Consider the following 21,806-nt stretch of genomic DNA (forward strand, 5'->3'; position numbering starts at 1 on the left):
CCGGTCCAGAAACGGCCGCAACTGGTGAATCAGGCGAACCTGATAAAACGCTCCCCTGGTCACGGCCGCCAACTGGTCATCCAGTGTCAGCCGCGAATCCAGGAGAACACCCAAGTTGCGGACCCGATCCGAGGGGGCCAAAGTTTCGCCCCCTATAGTCAGCGATGGAATCAGCTGGCTATGCCGAGGCGCTGGTAGCACCGGGGAAGTACCTGAGGGTTGGAAAAGGGCTGATGTGTTTCCCATCTTCAAGAAAGGGGAAAAAAACAGACCCAGGAAACTACAGACCAATCAGTTTAACATCAATACCTGGGAAGATCCTAGAAAAGATAATAAAAAAACAGATCTGCGAATAACTAGAAGCAAACAAAGTTATAACTAGTGGACAGCACAGGTTTGTTAAAAACAGATCATGCCAAACCAATCTTATTTCATTCTTCGACAAAGTGACTAAACTAATAGACCAGAGAAATACTGTGGACGTAGTATACTTAGACTTCAGTAAGGCATTTGATAAAATAGACCACAACCTACTCCTTGGTAAGCTAGAAAAAGGGGGAATAGATAACATCACCACCAGATGGATTTGTAGCTGGCTGGCAAACCGTACTCAACGAGTAGTCCTCAATGACACTATATCCACATGGAGAGAAGTAAGCACTGGGGTACTACAAGATTCCGTCTTAGGTCCAGTACTCTTCAATATCTTCATAAAAGATTTAGATGAGGGAATTGAAGGGGAACTCATCGATCTGCAGATGACACCAAACTGGCAGGAGTAGCCAACACCCCAGAAGACAAACTCAGGATCCAAAAAGATCTTGACAAACTTGAACAATGGGTCCTATTCAACAAAATGAGTTTCAATGTGGAGAAAAGCAAAGTTTTACATTTCGGTAGGAAAAATCAAAGTCATAAGTACAGATTGGGCGAGACCTGGCTTAAAAACAATAACTGTGAGAGGCCTTGGAGTCCTAGTGGATGATCACTTAACCATGAACCAGCAGTGTGCAGCAGCAGCCAAAAAAGCTAATACAATCCTGGATTGTATAAACAGAGGCATAGAATCAAGATCATGCAAAGTATTAGTACCGCTTTATAAAACCCTAGTAAGACCACACCTGGAATACTGCAGGCAGTTTTGGTCACTGTACCACAAAAAAGATATTGAGAGTTTGGAAAAAATTCAGAGAATAGCAACTAAGATGATCAAAGGGCTGGAGACTAAAACATACAAAGAACGGCTGCAGGACTTGGGTTTGGCTAATCTAAAGAAAAGAAGAAATACGGGAGACATGATAGCAGTATTCCAGTATTTGAGGGGCCACCACAAAGAAGACGGGGTCACGTTACTCACCAAAGCACCAGAGGGCAAGACAAGAAACAATGGTTGGAAACTGATCAAAGAGAGAAGCAACCTGGAATTAAGGAGAAACTTCCTGACAGTGAGGACAATTAATCAGTGGAATAGCTTGCCCCCAGAAATTGTAGGCGCTCCATCACTGGAGATTTTTAAAAAAAGGCTAGACAGTCACTTGTCTGAAATGGTATAGGTCAGTGATGGCGAACCTTTTAGCGCATGAGTACCCAAAAACTGGCCCCACCCCTACTCCACCCCCTGCCCCTGCCCCGCCCCCACCCTGCCTGCCCACAGGGCCACTCACCACCTCCAGGCTCTGCCGCAGATCACCCAGGCAGCCCAGCAGCACCATGGCGGCCACGCCCTCTGCCCGCCCCCCGCAGCATCTGTGTGGGATGGGCCATGAGGGCAGAGTCTTGTCTATGCTGCCTGGCTGCCATGTCCTTGGCTGCGCTGCTCCATGTGGGCCACGCTAGGGGGCGACTATTCTCCAGGGGGGGCTTCTGGTGAGGAGGGGGTCATGGGGGGAGGCGAGGCTAGGGCAACAGCACTTGTCCCCACAGAGAGGGCTCCAAGTGCCGGCTCCGGCACGTGTGCCATAGGTTCGCCACCACTGGTATAGGTTCTCCTTCTTGAGCAGGGGGCTGGACTAGAAGACTTTCAAGGTCTCTTCCAGCTTCTGTTCCTGTTCTGTTCTTGTTCTGTTCCTGTTCTGTTCCTGTTCTATTCTAAATTGTAAGCAGTATTTTTTCTGATAAGTATTAAAAGAGATTAGGGATTTTCTTATTAGTGCATTAGTGTACACTTTCTTATTCAGTGTTGCAGCCTTTGGGCTAATAAAATATAGCAAATGGCATGCATCCCTTATGAGTTTTAATCTGAGTACTCTGTTCAAGAATATGAGATATTATTAACTTGCATGTCCAACACTTGGAAATAATACTCTTCTTTTACTGTCTCTTTTGTTTACTACCTATTCAGTGCTACAGTTTGAGGAAGATCTAGCTTTGTGGAGACACGCTAAAAAGGCTAATTAAGAAATGTATATTTTTTACTAACAAGAACAGGAATGGCTGTGACTCATTTTATTTTTGTGAATGCTTCTTTAAAAGTGTGGGCATCTTCACTTAAGCCAGTTATATGATCCATCGTAACTTCAATTTACTCTAAGTATTTCAGTGGTATAACATATTGTACCACCTGACTTATATAGGAGGCATATAAAAATATTGTTTCCCAAGCTGCTTTAAGACCTATATCTTCCTCTATTCCACTGAAACTGCACAATCTACATAAACCAGGCTTGAGGGACATATATATAAAGCTCCTCCTTCTGTTCTCACAAAGCTAATTTCTGCAAATCTCTAATTGCCATTGAATTTATGATCATGACTGGGTTTTCTCAGTCATGTCTTTTTTCTCTAGCCAGTATAAACATTAGCCCTACTTTAACCTACATCCAAACATTGATATCTAGTCACACCATATATGTTAGTCTGGTGTGTCTTTATCTAGTGAAGCCAGATTATCACTGAATGAGTGTGTTGTTCCCACCAGGCAAATGTGCATACGGTACTATCCAGCAAATACACAACTTATTGGGAAGCTAAAGTGGGCCAAATTAAAGTGAAAAACTAGCAGACAAAAATTAAGAAACCCTTTCCACACCTTTCCTTTTTTGCTTCATATGTTTTATTTCAGATAAGCTTTTGTTTTAAGAAAATCTGGGCTTGCTATCTATATGCAGTAGCACTATTAATACAGTGCCAGTAATTTAAGCAAGCACTTGCAGCATCCACTTTAAAGGCAGGCATGTGGGGGCTGATCTGTGTGGCAAGCAGATGTACATGAAGAGCTGACCACCCAAAATTCCTTGAGAAAAGGACTTGGCATGAAATGTTGAAACCGACAAATGTTTTAGCAAATGGCCTCCATAACTAGCAGCTTCTGTACTGCTTAGTTATTAATTCATTGCGATCAGGACACAAAAGAAAAAATGTTTCTTCCATATACAGTACAATCCACTGTGTTAGAAGACAATTAATTAACTTCGCTTCTTTCAACAGGCAATTCCAAAGTGTGGCGCAGATCTGCTACATTTAAAAGTCACTGTCTTTTTTAAATTCATTTTAAAATAAAAGCCCAAACCTGGCTTAAAGGATGTGACATTCCAGTTTTAAAATCTGCTCCCAAGCAAATTTCATCTTGTGTTTATTTTATTGTTTCTTTGATACTAGACAAAGGGCTGTGAAATTCTTATGTTGTTTTAATCTTTTTTTAACTGTCACACTGTGGCCTCTGAATTAATTTCATACAGTCTCCTAATTAATTTTAGATCAACTCTTGTAATTTCTGCTTTTTAATAGCTTTTTAAATTCACTGGTTGATTTACTTTTTTTTGTCTTTATATTCCAGATTAAGAATGATTCAAATTGATCTGGGAGTCAGAAAACGGAGAGCTTATTCATGTATCTGCTTTAAGTTTGCCCATTTAAAAATCAAGTTCAGAATCCAGTGGGGGAAAATGATTTCTATTTTACCCCCTCCTTATTTCTCATTTAAAAATTATAAAAAAAACTGAGATTCACAATGGGCAGACACAACAATGTTTAATCTGCACTGAGTTTAGTCATTTTTATCCATTCTATTTCTGTTTAACCTATTGTATTTGCCTACATGTTGAGCATAATCCCTACACGCACATTTTAAGAATGATATGGAAATGGTATATTGCAATCTTCTTCCAGAATGTATTGACTTCCCTGTCTAGGCAATCAAACTGGTTTTCTGATAAAGTCTAACATCCACATTCAAATCAGGCCAATCCTGCATATTTTCCTAGATCAACCAAAATGTTCCCATACTCTACTAAGCTTTTGTTGGTTCTCACCCAGCAGCATCACAGAGTTTGTTAATATTTATTACTTCTTGCGATGTTTCTCAATATAGATAATCCTTGAGTTATGACCACAATTGAGTCCAAAATTTATGTTACTAAGTGAAACAGTGAGAAGTGAGTTTGCCCCATTTTACAACTTTTCTTGCCACAGTTGCTAAGTGAATCATTGTATTTGTTAAATTAGTAACATGGTTGTTAAGTGAATCTCGCTTCGTTATTGACTTTACTTGTCACAAGTTTGCAAAAGCTGATCACATGAGCCCAGGATACTGCAATCGTCATAAATATGAACCAGTTGCCCAGTTTCTGAATTTTGATCATGTGACCATAGGGATGCTGACCATAGGGTTGCAATTTTGAATGGTTACTAAATGAACTGTTATAAGTTGAGGATTACCTGTTTCTGTTTCTTAAAATGGAATTTCTTAGGATCTTTTCGTTTGGAAGGTGAAGAGGGGCATTTTCAGTTCTGAGAGACATATAGATACCAGGTTGGTTATCAGGAGTTGTAAGTGTTCATATACATCCCATCTCAGACATAACACATCTTCCACAGATATCTAATNATATTAAACCCCCAGAAGGTTGAATAAAGAAGTGTAGAGTAATATGCTAATTAACTCCCTGTTTATGAGTGAAAAGCTGTCTTTCATTTTGATTATTTAAATTTGATCATACCTGCATAAAAATAATTTGTGTGACTCAAAAGCAGCAGGGACTTGCCATCAAATGCTGCAATATATGTTCCTATTTATGGTTCCATGCAGTTACATTTCTTCTTAAAACAATTTATTCCATTCCTTCTCCAATCTTTGTACCTTCTTCAAACAAATACTGTGTAATTTCAACCCTTTTGTGATTGTGGATCCTATGAAAAGACCTAGCACTTTAAAAGACTTACAGACAGGTATTAATATGTGCCCCACTTTGCTCTGCAGCCCTTTTTTGGAACTGAATTTCAGCTGCTGCAAATCCTTGCAAATATTTTGACACACCAAGTTGTAGCTTTGGATGGAAGAGACACCAGAAAGAAAATAAGTCAAAAGTGTTAATAAGTCACCAATATGCATATGGCTAACCCTCAACATAAACCTGAAATTACAAAATTTTTAAACTGACTTTCAGAGTGGAGATTAAGAACTGTTTAACACATGTAAGTATAATAATCCCATTATATCTCTGAAATGTATGTAATTGGAAGCAAAAAGAAAGCAAATAATAAATATTGAGTTCTGTTTGTATAAATATATTAATGGAAAAAGCATTAAAAATCCTTAAACCATTAATACTCTGTAATGTTATTTGGCATGAATTAAGAATAAAAAGCATAGCTGAGAGTTCTTGAATAACATTATTCAAATTTATAGTCTGTCCTATTGCTAAAATGTAACAGTATAGAGTCACATTTCTGAGGTATGTGACTACTGTTCACATTAAAAACAAAAAAATGTCAACTAATTGTACTGTAACAATGCTAGGATTTGAACTATTTAATTCCACAAATCCAAGGGTAAAAATCGACAAATCTCTCATGACTTTGTTTACAGACCATTCAAGAACTGAATTTTGTACATGTTTTGCTTGTTCTTGACATTGTAACGTCCTAGATGCACTGTATTAAATATGCTAGCATGGTTTACAAAAACAAACAAAGTTGTATTAATTACATCACCACTAGTTGAATGCTACTCCTCTGCATGATGTTCATACTGTAACTATAATAACTAAAACATTTTAATAATTTGTTTGGCACTACCCTTCAAAAAGTGACCAGTTTAATTTCTTGGATCAAATAAAACTGCAGCTTAATCCATAGTGGGAAGTTGTTTGCTCTGCTCTGCACATAAATTCACATCATTTGGTAGAGTGAACTACTAACATACATTGAAGGAAGTGTATGAAATAGAATCTCAAACAAAATGGTGGAGAATACTGAAATTTGTCTACAACTAACTCCTATAAGTAATCCAAAACTTTTTAAATCCCTAAAAGAACAGCAAGTGATATTTTCCTCTGCAGAAATCACTAAAATAAATATATACAAATAGCTATTATTGGTTTCCTGGATCATGGACTGCATTCCCTACGCAAAGGATTCCTGGCAAGGGATGGGCTATACCTCACGAAAACAGGGGAAAATGTACTTGGAAAAAGACTGGCCCAACTCATCAGGAGGGCTTTAAATTAAAATTGAGGGGGGAGGGTGACCAATCTTTAGAATCTCTAGAACCCAAAACCAATCATAAATCCCAAGAAAAAAGAAAAACCCTAACAACAATCAGGAAATACAGGAAACATGCCCGCGAACAGGCACAAAAGTCTTAAATGCTTATATACAAATGTTCCAAGCTTGGGAACAAACAGGGCGAACTAGAAGCAATAGTACATGAGGGAGGGTATGACTTAGTTGGCATTACAGAAACCTGGCGGGATGGAATGGACTGATGGATGGATACAAATTGTTCAAAAGAAACAGGTCTACAAAAAGAGAAGGGGGAGTTGCACTATACGTAAGAGAACACCACATATCTACAGAAATGCACATGATCCAAGATAAAATCTCTCCAGAATGTATATGGGTCAATATAAAAGAGAAAAAAGTAACATTACCATAGGTGTATATTACCGAACCAATCAGAAGAAATAGATGAACTCTTTGTCAACCAGTTAACAAATGTATGTAGGAAGCATACCACAATAGCAATGGGAAACTACAACTATCCAGATATCAACTGGGAGACAAACTCTGCAGCGAGCAGGAGATCAAACAGATTCCTAACCAATCTAGCTGACAACTTTGTCATCCAAAAGGTAGAGGAGGGAACTAGATGTAAAGCCATACTAGACTTAATTCTAACTAACAGAGAAGAAGTGATAGAGGGAGGTGAAGTTGCTGGAACCTTGGGCGAAAGTGACCACATCATACTGGAATTTAATATAACGCAAACACTAGCAACAGAAAACAACCCAACCACTGTCTTGAACTTCAAAAGAGCTGACTTTAACAAACTCAGGAAGAACCTAGTAAAGATCCCATGGATAAAAATCCTAAAGCATAAAACAACCCAAGAAGCGTGGGAAACTCTGAAAAATGTGATCATAAAAGCCCAGACCAGCACAATACCACTGAAAAAGAAAAACAAGAAATTCAAGAAGAAACCAGCATGGCTGCACAAAGATCTCTCTGACAAACTGAAAGACAAAAAGGACAAATACAAAAAATAAAAAGAGGAGTACATAACTAAGGCCGATTATCAGCAGACAGCCAGAACATGCAAAGATGCAGTCAGGAAAGCAAAGGCTCAGAACGAACAAAGATTTGCAACAGAAATCATCGATAATAAAAGTTTCTTCCAACATATTAACAACAGAAAAAAGTCAAGGAAACTGTAGGTCCACTAAAGAGAGAAGATGGCAAAGAAATAACAGGCAACAGGGAGAAAGCAGAGCTGCTTAACTCATACTTTGCATCAGTCTTCACACAAAAAGAAACTATAACCCAACATACCAAAAAAACCACTGCAAAAGACAAATTAGAAACAAAAATTAAAATAAGCACAAAATTGGTAAGAGAAAACCTATCTGACCTTGACGAATATAAATCACCGGGGCCTGACAGATTACATCCCAAACTTCTGAAGGAGCTGGCAGATGTTATCTCAGAACCATTGCACCACATCTTTCAAAAATCCTGGAGCACCAGGGAAGTACCTGAGGATTGGAAAAGGGCTGATGTGTTTCCCATCTTCAAGAAAGGGGAAAAAAACAGACCCAGGAAACTACAGACCAATTAGTTTAACATCAATACCTGGGAAGATCCTAGAAAAGATAATCAAAAAACAGATCTGCGAATAACTAGAAGCAAACAAAGTTATAACTAGTGGCCAGCACAGGTTTGTTAAAAACAGATCATGCCAAACCAATCTTATTTCATTCTTCGACAAAGTGACTAAACTAATAGACCAGAGAAATACTGTGGACGTAGTATAAGACTTCAGTAAGGCATTTGATAAAATAGACCACAACCTACTCCTTGGTAAGCTAGAAAAAGGGGGAATAGATAACATCACCACCAGATGGATTTGTAGCTGGCTGGCAAACCGTACTCAACGCGTAGTCCTCAATGACACTACATCCACATGGAGAGAAGTAAGCACTGGGGTACTACAAGATTCCGTCTTAGGCCCAGTACTCTTCAATATCTTCATCAATGATTTAGATGAGGGAATTGAAGAGGAACTCATCAATCTGCAGATGACACCAAACTGGCAGGAGTAGCCAACACCCCAGAAGACAAACTCAGGATCCAAAAAGATCTTGACAAACTTGAACAATGGGTCCTATTCAACAAAATGAGTTTCAATGTGGAGAAAAGCAAAATTTTACATTTAGTATTATTTCCAAGCGTTGGACGTGCAAGTTAATAATATCTCATATTCTTGAACAGAGTACTCAGATTAAAACTCATAAGGGATGCACCATGGCATTGGACCTGGTTACCTCCGAGACCGCCTTCTGCCACAGATTGCCTCCCACCGGCCGATACGCTCCCACAGAGAGGGCCTCCTCAGGGTGCCGTCAGCCAGACAGTGTCGGCTGGCGACCCCCAGGGGGAGAGCCTTCTCTGTCGGAGCACCCACCCTCTGGAACGAGCTGCCCCCAGAGATCCGGGTNAGGCAGGACTGGCCTAGGGGTATTTTAAAGGGGTTTTAAATTAAATTTTTAGTAGAAGCGGCCAAATTTAAATAGTTATTTTTAATCTTTTTAAATTTTGTATTGTATTATATCATTGTTTTAAACTGGCTGTAAGCCGCCCTGAGTCCTCCGGGAGAAGGGCGGGGTATAAATTTAATAAAATCAAAATCAAAATCATTTGCTATATTTTATTAGCCCAAAGGCTGCACACTGAATAAGAAAGTGTACACTAATGCACTAATAAGAAAATCCCTAAAAAATCAAAGTCATAAGTACAGATTGGGCAAGACCTGGCTTAAAAACAATAACTGTGAGAGGCCTTGGAGTCCTAGTGGACGATCACTTAACCATGAACCAGCAGTGTGCAGCAGCAGCCAAAAAAGCTAATACAATCCTGGATTGTATAAACAGAGGCATAGAATCAAGATCATGCAAAGTATTAGTACCGCTTTATAAAACCCTAGTAAGACCACACCTGGAATACTGCAGCCAGTTTTGGTCACTGTACCACAAAAAAGATATTGAGAGTTTGGAAAAAATTCAGAGAATAGCAACTAAGATGATCAAAGGCCTGAAGACTAAAACATACAAAGAACGGCTGCAGGACTTGGGCTTGGCTAATCTAAAGAAAAGAAGAAATACGGGAGACATGATAGCAGTATTCCAGTATTTGAGGGGCCACCACAAAAAAGACGGGGTCACGTTACTCACCAAAGCACCAGAGGGCAAGACAAGAAACAATGATTGGAAACTGATCAAAGAGAGAAGCAACCTGGAATTAAGGAGAAACTTCCTGACAGTGAGGACAATTAATCAGTGGAATAGCTTGTCCCCAGAAATTGTAGGCGCTCCATCACTGGAGATTTTTTTAAAAAGGCTAGACAGTCACTTGTCTGAAATGGTATAGGTCAGTGATGGCGAACCTTTTAGAGCATGAGTGCCCCAAAACTGGCCCCACCCCCACTCAGACCCCTGCCCCTGCCCCGCCCCCACCCTGCCTGCCCACAGGGCCACTCACCACCTCCAGGGCCTGCCACAGATCACCCAGGCAGCCCAGCAGCACCATGGCGGCCATACCCTCTGCCCGCGCCCCGCAGCATCTCTGTGGGATGGGCCGTGAGGGCAGAGTCTTGTCTATGCTGCCTGGCTGCCATGTCCTTGGCTGCGCTGCTCCATGTGGGCCACGCTCGGGGACGACTCTCCTCCAGGGGGGGCTGCTGGTGAGGAGGGGGTCATGGGGGGAGGCGAGGCTGGGGCAACAGCACTTGTCCCCACAGAGAGGGCTCCAAGTGCCGGCTCTGGCACGCGTGCCATAGGTTCGCCACTACTGGTATAGGTTCTCCTGCTTGAGCAGGGGGCTGGACTAGAAGACTTTCAAGGTCTCTTCCAGCTTCTGTTCCTGCTCTGTTCCTGTTCTGTTCTGTTCTAAATTGTAAGCAGTATTTTTTCTGATAAGTATTAAAAGAGATTAGGGATTTTCTTATTAGTGCATTAGTGTACACTTTCTTATTCAGTGTTGCAGCCTTTGGGCTAATAAAATATAGCAAATGGCATGCATCCCTTATGAGTTTTAATCTGAGTACTCTGTTCAAGAATATGAGATATTATTAACTTGCACGTCCAACGCTTGGAAATAATACTCTTCTTATACTGTCTCTTTTGTCTACTACCTATTCAGTGCTACAGTTTGAGGAAGACACGCTTTGTGGAGACACGCTTAAAAGGCTAATTAAGAAATGTATATTTTTTACTAACAAGAACAGGAATGGCTGTGACTCATTTTATTTTTGTGAATGCTTCTTTAAAAGCGTGGGCATCTTCACTTAAGCCAGTTATATGATCCATCGTAACTTCAACTTACTCTAAGTATTTCAGTGGTATAACATATTGTACCACCTGACTTATATAGGAGGCATATAAAAATATTGTTTCCCAAGCTGCTTTAAGACCTATATCTTCCTCTATTCCACTGAAACTGCACAATCTACATAAACCAGGCTTGAGGGACATATATATAAAGCTCCTCCTTCTGTTCTCACAAAGCTAATTTCTGCAAATCTCTAATTGCCATTGAATTTATGATCATGACTGGGTTTTCTCAGTCATGTCTTCTTTCTCTAGCCAGTATAAACTACTTTAACCTACATCCAAACACTGATATCTAGTCACACCATATATGTTAGTCTGGTGTGTCTTTATCTAGTGAAGCCAGATTATCACTGAATGAGTGTGTTGTTCCCACCAGGCAAATGTGCATACGGTACTATCCAGCAAATACACAACTTATTGGGAAGCTAAAGTGGGCCAAATTAAAGTGAAAAACTGGCAGACAAAAATTAAGAAACCCTTTCCACACCTTTCCTCTTTTGCTTCATATGTTTTATTTCAGATAAGCTTTTGTTTTAAGAAAATCTGGGCTTGCTATCTATATGCAGTAGCACTATTAATACAGTGCCAGTAATTTAAGCAAGCACTTGCAGCATCCACTTTAAAGGCAGGCATGTGGGGGCTGATCTGTGTGGCAAGCAGATGTACATGAAGAGCTGACCACCCAAAATTCCTTGAGAAAAGGACTTGGCATGAAATGTTGCAACCGACAAATGTCTTAGCAAATGGCCTCCATAACTAGCAGCTTCTGTACTGCTTAGTTATTAATTCATTGCGATCAGGACACAAAAGAAAAAATGTTTCTTCCATATACAGTACAATCCACTGTGTTAGAAGACAATTAATTAACTTCGCTTCTTTCAACAGGCAATTCCAAAGTGTGGCGCAGATCTGCTACATTTAAAAGTCACTGTCTTTTTTAAATTCATTTTAAAATAAAAGCCCAAACCTTAAAGCAGTGGTTCTCAACCTTTTTAATGCCGCGACCCCAAGCGGTCGTACGTCGAGGACTAAACCGGTCGTAAGTCGAGGACTAAACCGGTCGTAAGTTGAGGGCTACCCAACCGGTCGTAAGTCGAGGACTTTCCCTGCCCGGGAGCGCCACGCATGCTTGGTTCCGCCCCCTGCACCGGCCGAGGCGTAGCTGGCAAGCGGCAGAGACGGAGCAGGCCGACCACCAGCTGGCCCAGCCCAAGGGAGGTAAGGCACCCGCTGGAAAAGGGGAAAAAATGGCGGACAAAAAAAATGGCGGACAGCCTTGCTTGGCGACCCCCGTGAAATGGTCGATCGACCCCAAATGGGGTCCCGACCCACAGGTTGAGAACCACTGCCTTAAAGGATGTGACATATCAGTTTTAAAATCTGCTCCCAAGCAAATTTCATCTTGTGTTTATTTTATTGTTTCTTTGATACTAGACAAAGGGCTGTGAAATTCTTATGTTGTTTTAATCTTTTTTTAACTGTCACACTGTGGCCTCTGAATTAATTTCATACAGTCTCCTAATTAATTTTAGATCAACTCTTGTAATTTCTGCTTTTTAATAGCTTTTTAAATTCACTGGTTGATTTACTTTTTTTTGTCTTTATATTCCAGATTAAGAATGATTCAAATTGATCTGGGAGTCAGAAAACGGAGAGCTTATTCATTTATCTGCTTTAAGTTTGCCCATTTAAAAATCAAGTTCAGAATCCAGTGGGGGAAAATGATTTCTATTTTACCCCCCCTTATTTCTCATTTAAAAATTATAAAAAAAACCGAGATTCACAATGGGCAGACACAACAATGTTTAATCTGCACTGAGTTTAGTCATTTTTATCCATTCTATTTCTGTTTAACCTATTGTATTTGCCTACATGTTGAGCATAATCCCTACACGTACATTTTAAGATATGGAAATGGTATATTGCAATCTTCTTCCAGAATGTATTGACTTCCCTGTCTAGGCAATCAAACTGGTTTTCTGATAAAGTCTAACATCCACATTCAAATCAGGCCAATCCTGCATATTTTCCTAGAGATCAACCAAAATGTTCCCATACTCTACTAAGCTTTTGTTGGTTCTCACCCAGCAGCATCACAGAGTTTGTTAATATTTATTACTTCTTGCGATGTTTCTCAATATAGATAATCCTTGAGTTATGACCACAATTGAGCCCAAAATTTATGTTACTAAGTGAAACAGTGAGAAGTGAGTTTGCCCCATTTTACAACTTTTCTTGCCACAGTTGCTAAGTGAATCATTGTATTTGTTAAATTAGTAACATGGTTGTTAAGTGAATCTTGCTTCCCTATTGACTTTACTTGTCACAAGTTTGCAAAAGCTGATCACATGAGCCCAGGATACTGCAACCGTCATAAATATGAACCAGTTGCCCAGTTTCTGAATTTTGATCATGTGACCATAGGGATGCTGACCATAGGGTTGCAATTTTGAATGGTCACTAAATGAACTGTTATAAGTTGAGGATTACCTGTTTCTGTTTCTTAAAATGGAATTTCTTAGGATCTTTTCGTTTGGAAGGTGAAGAGGGGCATTTTCAGTTCTGAGAGACATATAGATACCAGGTTGGTTATCAGGAGTTGTAAGTGTTCATATACATCCCATCTCAGACATAACACATCTTCCACAGATATCTAATTCAATTCTTTTCTTTCCAATGTCTACTGTAGAGTACTGCCATCCTAATGCCATTAATGGCAGGAAACCAGTAATATGATCCCCACCAGCCAAGTGATCATATAGTGCTTGATTTCATGCTATTAATGGCATCAAATTGACTGCCCTTCATCCAGCAACCAAATTCTCAAAGATTATTTGATCATACTGTTTAACTGGCCAACAGAAAGAAAGGAGTAGAGTGTCTCTAGGATCACATTTTTGGTGGCTGAGGATCATATATAACACATGAATTAAACTTACCTCCCTGACTACAAACTATCATTCATATGATGAAAACATGCTTTTCAGAGGAAAGCTACTGGTTTCATTTTGACATCTTTTGGTTTTTTTTTTTTTTAAGATGCCAGGAAGTATGGCTGAAAAAGATTAGGCTTTGAACATAGTGCTAGGTTAGAAATGGTCCAGCAAATTGCATACGAAACTGACTATCACATATCAACTGATAATTAAGAATATTTTAAAAATTAACAAAATAAGTGTATTTTTTAAAAATACAAATTTCTAAATACAAGCCCATAGTGTACATACATTACATTTGGTGAGGAAAAAAGAGTGCACAATTTATCTGCCATCTAATAAAGATAAGATGATTCTTGAACACATTTTAGGCTAGTTTATTTTATTAATTTTAACTTTATTTTATATATCAATTTATATGGCTGCCGATGCAATTCTGAAAATACAGTATAAATACATGGCTAAATTAACCAAATAAAGAAACACCATTCCTAGCTGAGTAATACAAGGGGCTCTTGAACACACCATTCATCCATAGCATAGGCTTGATGCCGGCCCCCATGTCTGTGAAAACAGCAAAGATTTCAAGACTTCCCAAAAGGTGAGCAGATCGGGGCAGTCAAACCTCAGGCAGTGTAGTGTTCTAGAAGTCAGGCACAGCTATGAAAAGGAATGCTTCTTGGGCCCACTATGACAATCCCTAACCTGGAGTCTGTCCCTCCTGCTCAATGTAATGGCACAGGTAGAAAAAATTGGATTAAGGCAATTCATCAAGTACCCTGATCCCACACCATACAGGTAATAACTAGCACCTTGACTTGCATCTGGAAGCAAACCTGAAGCCAGTGGAACTTATTAATGCAACAAAAGATGTAACACGGTCAAAGTGAAACACACTCAAAATTGCCAAAGCTATTGACCAACTGAAGCTTTTTGATGTTCTTCAAGGACAGCCCCATGTAGAATGCATTACAGTAATCTACTCAGGAGATGACTGAAGCATGAGTGACTGAGTGAAGAGCCTTCTAATCTGGGAAAGGTATACAACATGAAACTGTGTGAAGGCCCTCCATCTATGCAATACTGTGCTAGCAAGTAATGTTACCAAGCACTTCTTTATAAATTCAAACTATTGTGCAACAGTATTTATATAATCATGTACATTCAATCTCTAGATACAAATTTCAAGCTGATTTTTTACAAATTTACTTATACTTGTGCTAAATCCTGTTATTTAAATAGGAAGTTTCCTAACTCAGACCTGCTACATGTATAGTGAAGCAACACTTAAAAAGTATAACCTACGAAGTTTATTTAATCTAAATGTCAGGAGTAAGTTGCACAAAATCATTTTACATAGGTACTATAAACATATCCTTACAATTTATAACTGCAGAATGTTTTTTTTGCCAAGATTACAAGTGTCAATACTGATTTTCCTGAATTTTCTGTACAACTCCTCAAATAATTATTTTACATCTGAACAACAATTCACAGTTTCCTAACTCTATCTGAAAGGTTTATCTTCCCATTAATAGGTTTTACATTCATGCTAACATAACGCAAAAGTTATCCTGCAAGAGAAGATATTGAGGAAAAAACACATTTACCACATTGAAGTAGCAATTATTAAAAAATTGTGAATTGACTAATATGAGCTACCCGAAAATACCCAAGAAGCTTTAAATAAAAGACTAGGCCATTCCACTAAATTTAGAGGGGCCTAAATATGATTAAATCTGAATTTAAATCTTTGCATTTGCCTTTGCATCCTACTTTCAACACAATTATTGCCAAAGCTGCTAACAAAAAATATAAGATTAAAAATAAATGTCATGCTTCACTTAAGCATCCAAGATGCTCACATGACAAATTACATGGTTGTCAAAAAAATTGTATTCTTTGATTTCAGCATAACCAGTACATCCCACATAATTCCTAAAAGCAGTTTAATTCACATCAATCTCCAGAATCCTTCAAAGAACACAGGCTAGGGAAGCTTAAGAGAATGCTCAAGAGAAAAAGCCTTTAATCAATTTAGCAGATACGCCCTTTATCTTCAGTGTCAATTGCAGGTTTAGTCAGAAAAAGAAATCATGCTAAGAACCAGTGCAGGGGGAAAATACACATGATTTAGTTTCTAAATAGATTTATACATTCTAGAGTGTCAACAATCAATGCTGTCAATATTGTGCAACCTCATTTCAGCATGATTGTACAGCTCAAACATTTTGACCCCCTTTCCTTCTTACTTTGATATCCAATTTGATTGAACCAAATAGGTTCCATGCAAAAAAGCATAAGCTATAATTCCTAGTTATCAAGAGCTTTCTAGTCTATGTCATTAAAGCCAAGAATGGACCTACCTGGAGGTTGCAATTTCCACTTTAGTTCTAGCCATGGCAGCTGCACGCTGGGTACCTTCAAGTGCTCGTTCCACCTTTTCTTTAGTTTTTGTGTTCCTTATTGGTATAAGCTGCTTCCTTATTCCACGGACCAAAACATTGTTTTTATACTTTCCCTCTTCCTTTGTGCCATCTGGAAACATAGTACATCCATATCCATGTCTCTTATTGTTTAGCCACTCACCTTCATATTTCATACCATTTGAACGCTCACTAATACCAAAGCCATTACGCTTATCATTCTTCCATTCACCCATATAGGTTTCTGTGGTGGTAGCATCAACATGGTCTTCTACTGGAGAATAATCACAGTCCATATCTCCAAAACTAATGGTAGAATTGGCATCACTAGAACTAATCCTGCTCATGGCAGCATCACTCCTGACAGAGCTGCGTTTGCTAGAAATGGATGATTTTGATTCAGATTTTCTAAGTTTTATACTACCAAGAAGAGATCCTCTTCTGAACAGGCCTCCTTTTTTCTTACTACCGACACTATCGGGGTCACTATGAAAATTCAACACAAATCCTCCTCTAGTTCCAGCAGGACTGTCTGCAGCGATATCATGTAGAACTGTGCCATTGCTCTGCTCGCTACGGAGTGAAGCTAGAGATGTTCGGAGGGGTGAACGGATCACAGTCGCCATGCCATAAGGAACACTTTGCCGCATACCATAGCCGTGTCTCATCCCTCCTGTCCATTGTCCCTGGTATGTACCTTGTCAAAGAAAAATAATGAAATAAATAAATAAATATTTGAATTTTTTATTCAAATTTATTCATCATCAGTCCACAGGATTCAATTTTTGTATTTTTTAACACAAGTATTTTAAGACAGCCAGTGGTGGGATTCAAATAGGTGAACAACCGGTTCTCTGTGTGGATGCTGCTTCTGGAAGTCCATTCTGGGCCTGGACAACAAAAGATTAGCTACCGGTTCTGCCGAACTGTGCAAACTGCCTGAATCCCACCACTGAAGACAGTACCTGTAGAATGAATCTATAGAAATAATTTTAAGGAATTCAAGCATACATTTTACCATCTGTATACTTTAAAAACACAGTAAATATGAAAGCAAGATTTTCCTCAACAGTGGCAATCTACAAAAGGATTTGAACTTTCATTCTATATAATGGATTTTCTTTAGCTTTCACAGTTAATATTGACATCGTTGAAATGTCGTTCATTGTACTTTTTGATGAATGACTTAGATAAAGTTATCATCCCTAGGTAACTCTGAAAATAATAATTTATACTTTCTACTAAACATTTCCCACAGAATAATCTCATATTTAACAGCACACAACAATTAAAAAACATTTATATAAAATACTTGGTGACTCAATACTGTAAATTATATTGCCTTGTAAGATTTTGTATAAAGCAATATATAAGATTGTGAAGACTTAGTGCTCTTAAAAAGTCTACAATGCTGTGAAAGTTGGAAGGAAAAAGGCACTATGAGCAATAAAGTAGATGGACATGATTACAGTGGCAATGGATGTACCATTGGAAGACCTAAAGGAGCAGGTTGGGGAGAGAGTGTTGGGGACAAAATATATGTGGCCATTAAGAGTTAAAACCAACTTGATGACATATAATCAACCAATCAATATTGAACTGGAAAGTGACCTTTTGAAAAGAATTTAGAAGCTATAATTCTCTGCCCAGTTACTTGAAATAAGCTTTATGAAATATATTAATAATGTCTTAAGAAACTAAAGTATGGCTGTGAGATATAAAGATTCAAAAGATTTTTTAAAATCTTAAATATTTTAAAACATTTTAAAGGAAAGCTTATCAATTACTGAATATGACTTAATTTGAAATCATGTTTACCACAAGGCACATAGCTATAATCACTGGGATCATGGCTGAAAAATATGTATATATATCTATATTTTCTGGGTCTTCCAAATCAGAAGCATTGATCCTTGGATATGAATGAAATAAAAGAATGGGCTACAATGGCTCCCTACGTATGTACACATTACAAAAAGTACCATCTGGACAGTTATGTACCAGCAAACCCTCAGCGAACTGAGCTGTTATGCTATAAATGGGTCTTTCATCTAAGTAAGAAGTTGCATAGCATTTCGTCATCACACAGTTCTGTACAGAGAGTGCCAAAACAGAATAAGATATCTTTAAAAATACGTTTTTTTTTCTCTAAATAGATTTGGATATAAAGTATTATGAAATAATCTGCAAAGTACATATTTTGTACAGTATTTATGCAATATTAATTGCCCACACAAAAGAAAGATTCCTTTTTATTTACATATGTATATTTATTTTGTCTTTCCTTAAGCATGGGATGGCTATGAGATTAATACTCATAACGCACAACATTAGTAAAATATCTTTAGGTTAGAATACATCCAGAATGGTTCTATAGCCTTCCATAAATGTTGTCACTGGAAATAAGCCAAACAATAACTAGTGTTCAAAAGACACAAATAGAGGATGCCGCTGAAAGAGTTATCTGAACAAGATGTACTGTCTCCTGAAGATGCTTGTTTGATATCCTTGCAATGTTCACTTTGAAGCCAGAAGAAATTGAAATATTAATGGCAAACATTTTTTCTTCTAGAATAATGTCATAGGATTAGGACTGGATATCATCATGCTCAAGAATATTGTTTTTGTCATATACCTAATATAAAATAGATTATTTTAAAGTATTTTTACAATAGAAATATGCAAGATTCACTACAAGTAAGCCTACACAGAAACATTTCACATCAACTACAGACATGCTAAAATTATCCTCAACTCTTAACAGGAGAAAATATATGACAATTTCATATCTGGCCTTTTGATAACATATTAAATTTTAACAAAGAATTAATTCATGATTTCCCAGGGAATATCAAAGCACAATCCTATATCTAAATTCTATATGTGTAAATGAAGATGAGAATTGTAATCCTTTTCACTAATATTGTCTATGTCCTGCTGGATGAAAACTATCATGGGAAAGGAATTGATACACTGTGTGTTCTGATCATGTTCTATGCTCCCCCAGTCTTCCTACTATTTCAAATTTTCAGCAGGTTTAGGGCAAGTACACTATTGAAAGTATGTACAACTTTCTGTGTTGTTAGCTTCTTCAGTTAACTGCTCCTTTTAAACCATAAAGAGACAGGACTGAAGGTGAGATTTTTACCTTTCTATCTAGATATAGCCTTATCTCTGACCCTGGAGGGGAAAGCTCACAATACAGTGCTGTTCTGGGATAGGGATGCAAATTGCCAGAGAACTGCACTCTAACATTTTTATTAAGATTCCTAATTAATTAATTCCATATAAAATGATGTCCTGATATTAAAAAAAAGAAAATACTATTAAAACTATTGATAAATAACAAAACACAGGGAATATTGCAGATATATTTCTATTCTCCCTGTTAAATATCATTTAATAGAAAAAAAGGGGGAAAAACAAGAGATAGTCCTAAAGATTCCTAATTAAACCCTTCTTAATTCCGGATAAGGTTAACTATACTGACTGATTTCAATTATCTCCTACTACAGCTAGATACCTAGAAGAATGTCATGCATTTGCAACTTCATATCTGTATGAAAAAAATATTCTGAACTCATTTGATTTCAGACCTGAATAACAGGACCTTGCACACCCTGAGGCGTAGTGAGGAAAGAACTGTAGCCTAACTTATATTTTTGGATCTTCAGTATCTACATCGAACCATTCAGTGGGATCAGCTGAAGTTTTAATCAGGTGCCATCAACATGCTTATAAAACCCATATTACCGATTTCAGCATGGCAGAAACAGTGAATCAATGTTTCACTGAACTCCAATAAGATACTCATTATGTTGATACTGGCTAGAAACATCAGACATTAAATTCCTTTTTATAATTTATTTTATCTCTGGTTGGGCTTCATGGCCTCCATTTCTTTTACTCTTATTTTTATATTTTTATTGAAATGATATTATTGATGGTATGCTCTCTACTATATGATTGTCAAAGTATGGTTTGTGCTATCAATATTTTATCAATATTAGCCAGAGCAATAAATTTCTAACAAATAGTAAGCAAAGAAAAAATTCTGAGTACTAATGGTGTTTCATTTAAAACTGGCATATTTCTAAGGGAAATTAAGAGCAAAGATACAAACTTTTGTAATTAACTGTGAGAAAATTTTGCACTTACAGTGCAGCTTAATAACTCAGAAATTCTTTGGCAAGTGTTCCTGAGGATGACTTAAGTGAAATTCCAAACTGAAATCAGAGTAGCCATATTTAGTTCTACTAATGGAAATACAGCCCAGGGAGAAAGTGGGATAAAGTACCTTGGGAATTCCTGGTAAATTTCTAGTTGATGTCAAGCGAATATTTTTGACTCTCAATAGTTTAACGATGGAAAAAAGTAAAATGATGCCAAAATACCTCTACCAAAGTGTAAAAGATCTGTGAATGATGCTCAGAACTGTTATTAAATTCTCGGGTTTGCTATAATTTGAGCCCATTTGTATTTCTTCGCAATTGCTTTATCGATTGACAAGTTTATTCCAGCGAGGACTCTATAAATATTTCTTTGCGAGCTACAGGTCTCCAAGAATTCATCTGAATGCGTTTATTCCTAGTAGATGAGACTTTTTTTCCTAAAAAAAAAATGAAACTGAAAGCAAGAGAAACCAAACGCATTACCTGCTGAGCGCACCTTCGCACTCTTGAGCCCCGCGGTTGCACACGCCCGTGTGGAAGAGCAGCGCTTTGCACGCCCCAATGTGCGCCGGCCCCGGGCGCCCCCTAGCGGCCGCTCCTCAGCTCACCCACTCACCTCCGTCCCCGTAGGTCTCGACGCCGTAACCGTCCTGCAGCCCGTTGCTCCAGGTGCCCTCGTAGCGGGCAGGGCTGGTGAGGCTCTGGCGCACGCCGTAGCGGCCCTTGAAGCCATGCGACCACTCGCCCCGGTACATCCATTTGCCCTTCGTCTCCACGCCCAGCCCGTGGCGTTTGCCTTGCGCCCAATACCCGTGGTAGGTGTTGCCGCTGGGCCAGGTGTAAGTGCCCACCACCTCGAAGCCGTGCGCCCACGAACCCGCGTACTCGCCCTGCCCTTTGGGCCCGGTGCAAATGCCGTGCCCGTGGGCTTTGCCGTCCTCCCAGCCGCCGCAATAGGTGCCGCCATCGTCGAAGTCGAACCTGCCGCCCGTCATTCAGGGGGAGCGGGGCGCGCCCGGGCCGAGATTACTCCTTCGCCACCTCGCGCCGCCGCCGCGCGCTACGTTCCCTGCCAAGGTGCCCGCGACAAATGCCGCGGCTCCGTCCCACTCAGCGATCTTCGGCTCGGCACTGACTCCCGCCCTCGGCTCTGCTCCTCCCCTCCTTGCCCGTCCCCTCCTTCCGTCCTCGGCCCTCGCCGCCCGGCTCTACCCCGGGCGAAGGAAACGAACAGGAGGCGCGGCAAGCGAGGCGGAGCCCGCAGGGGCAGGTGTCTCCGGAGGCGCGTGAGAAAAGGCTGGTTCCGGGAACTCGAAAGCAAACGCTCGCCAGCCCCAAGAGTTGCCATCTGGCCTTAGGGGAGGGCGAAGCTGTGTGCTTGTGCGGCTAGGAAAAATTGGCCGCCCTTTTAGGCTTCTGTCTCTGAGCATGAACAGAGCTCCTTCCTTT

At 39.3% G+C, this 21,806-nt stretch overlaps 1 protein-coding gene across 1 annotated transcript in view; it reads right to left on the minus strand.

Moving 5' to 3' along the window:
- Positions 1-21,352, minus strand: part of JPH1 (junctophilin 1) — a 65,082-nt gene extending 43,730 nt beyond the window's left edge. Inside the window, exons 1-2 of the mRNA XM_015824657.1 lie at positions 20,974-21,352; positions 16,126-16,882 (exon numbers count right to left, since the gene is read on the minus strand). Coding sequence (XP_015680143.1) covers positions 16,126-16,882; positions 20,974-21,352 — 1,136 coding nt within the window. The remainder of the gene's footprint in view (positions 1-16,125; positions 16,883-20,973) is intronic.
- Between the last annotated feature and the right edge of the window lie 454 nt (positions 21,353-21,806).

Source organism: Protobothrops mucrosquamatus, unplaced genomic scaffold, assembly GCF_001527695.2.
Source record: "Protobothrops mucrosquamatus isolate PMUCROS unplaced genomic scaffold, P.Mucros_1.0 scaffold2310, whole genome shotgun sequence".
In the NCBI taxonomy this organism is placed as follows: Eukaryota; Metazoa; Chordata; class Lepidosauria; order Squamata; family Viperidae; genus Protobothrops; species Protobothrops mucrosquamatus.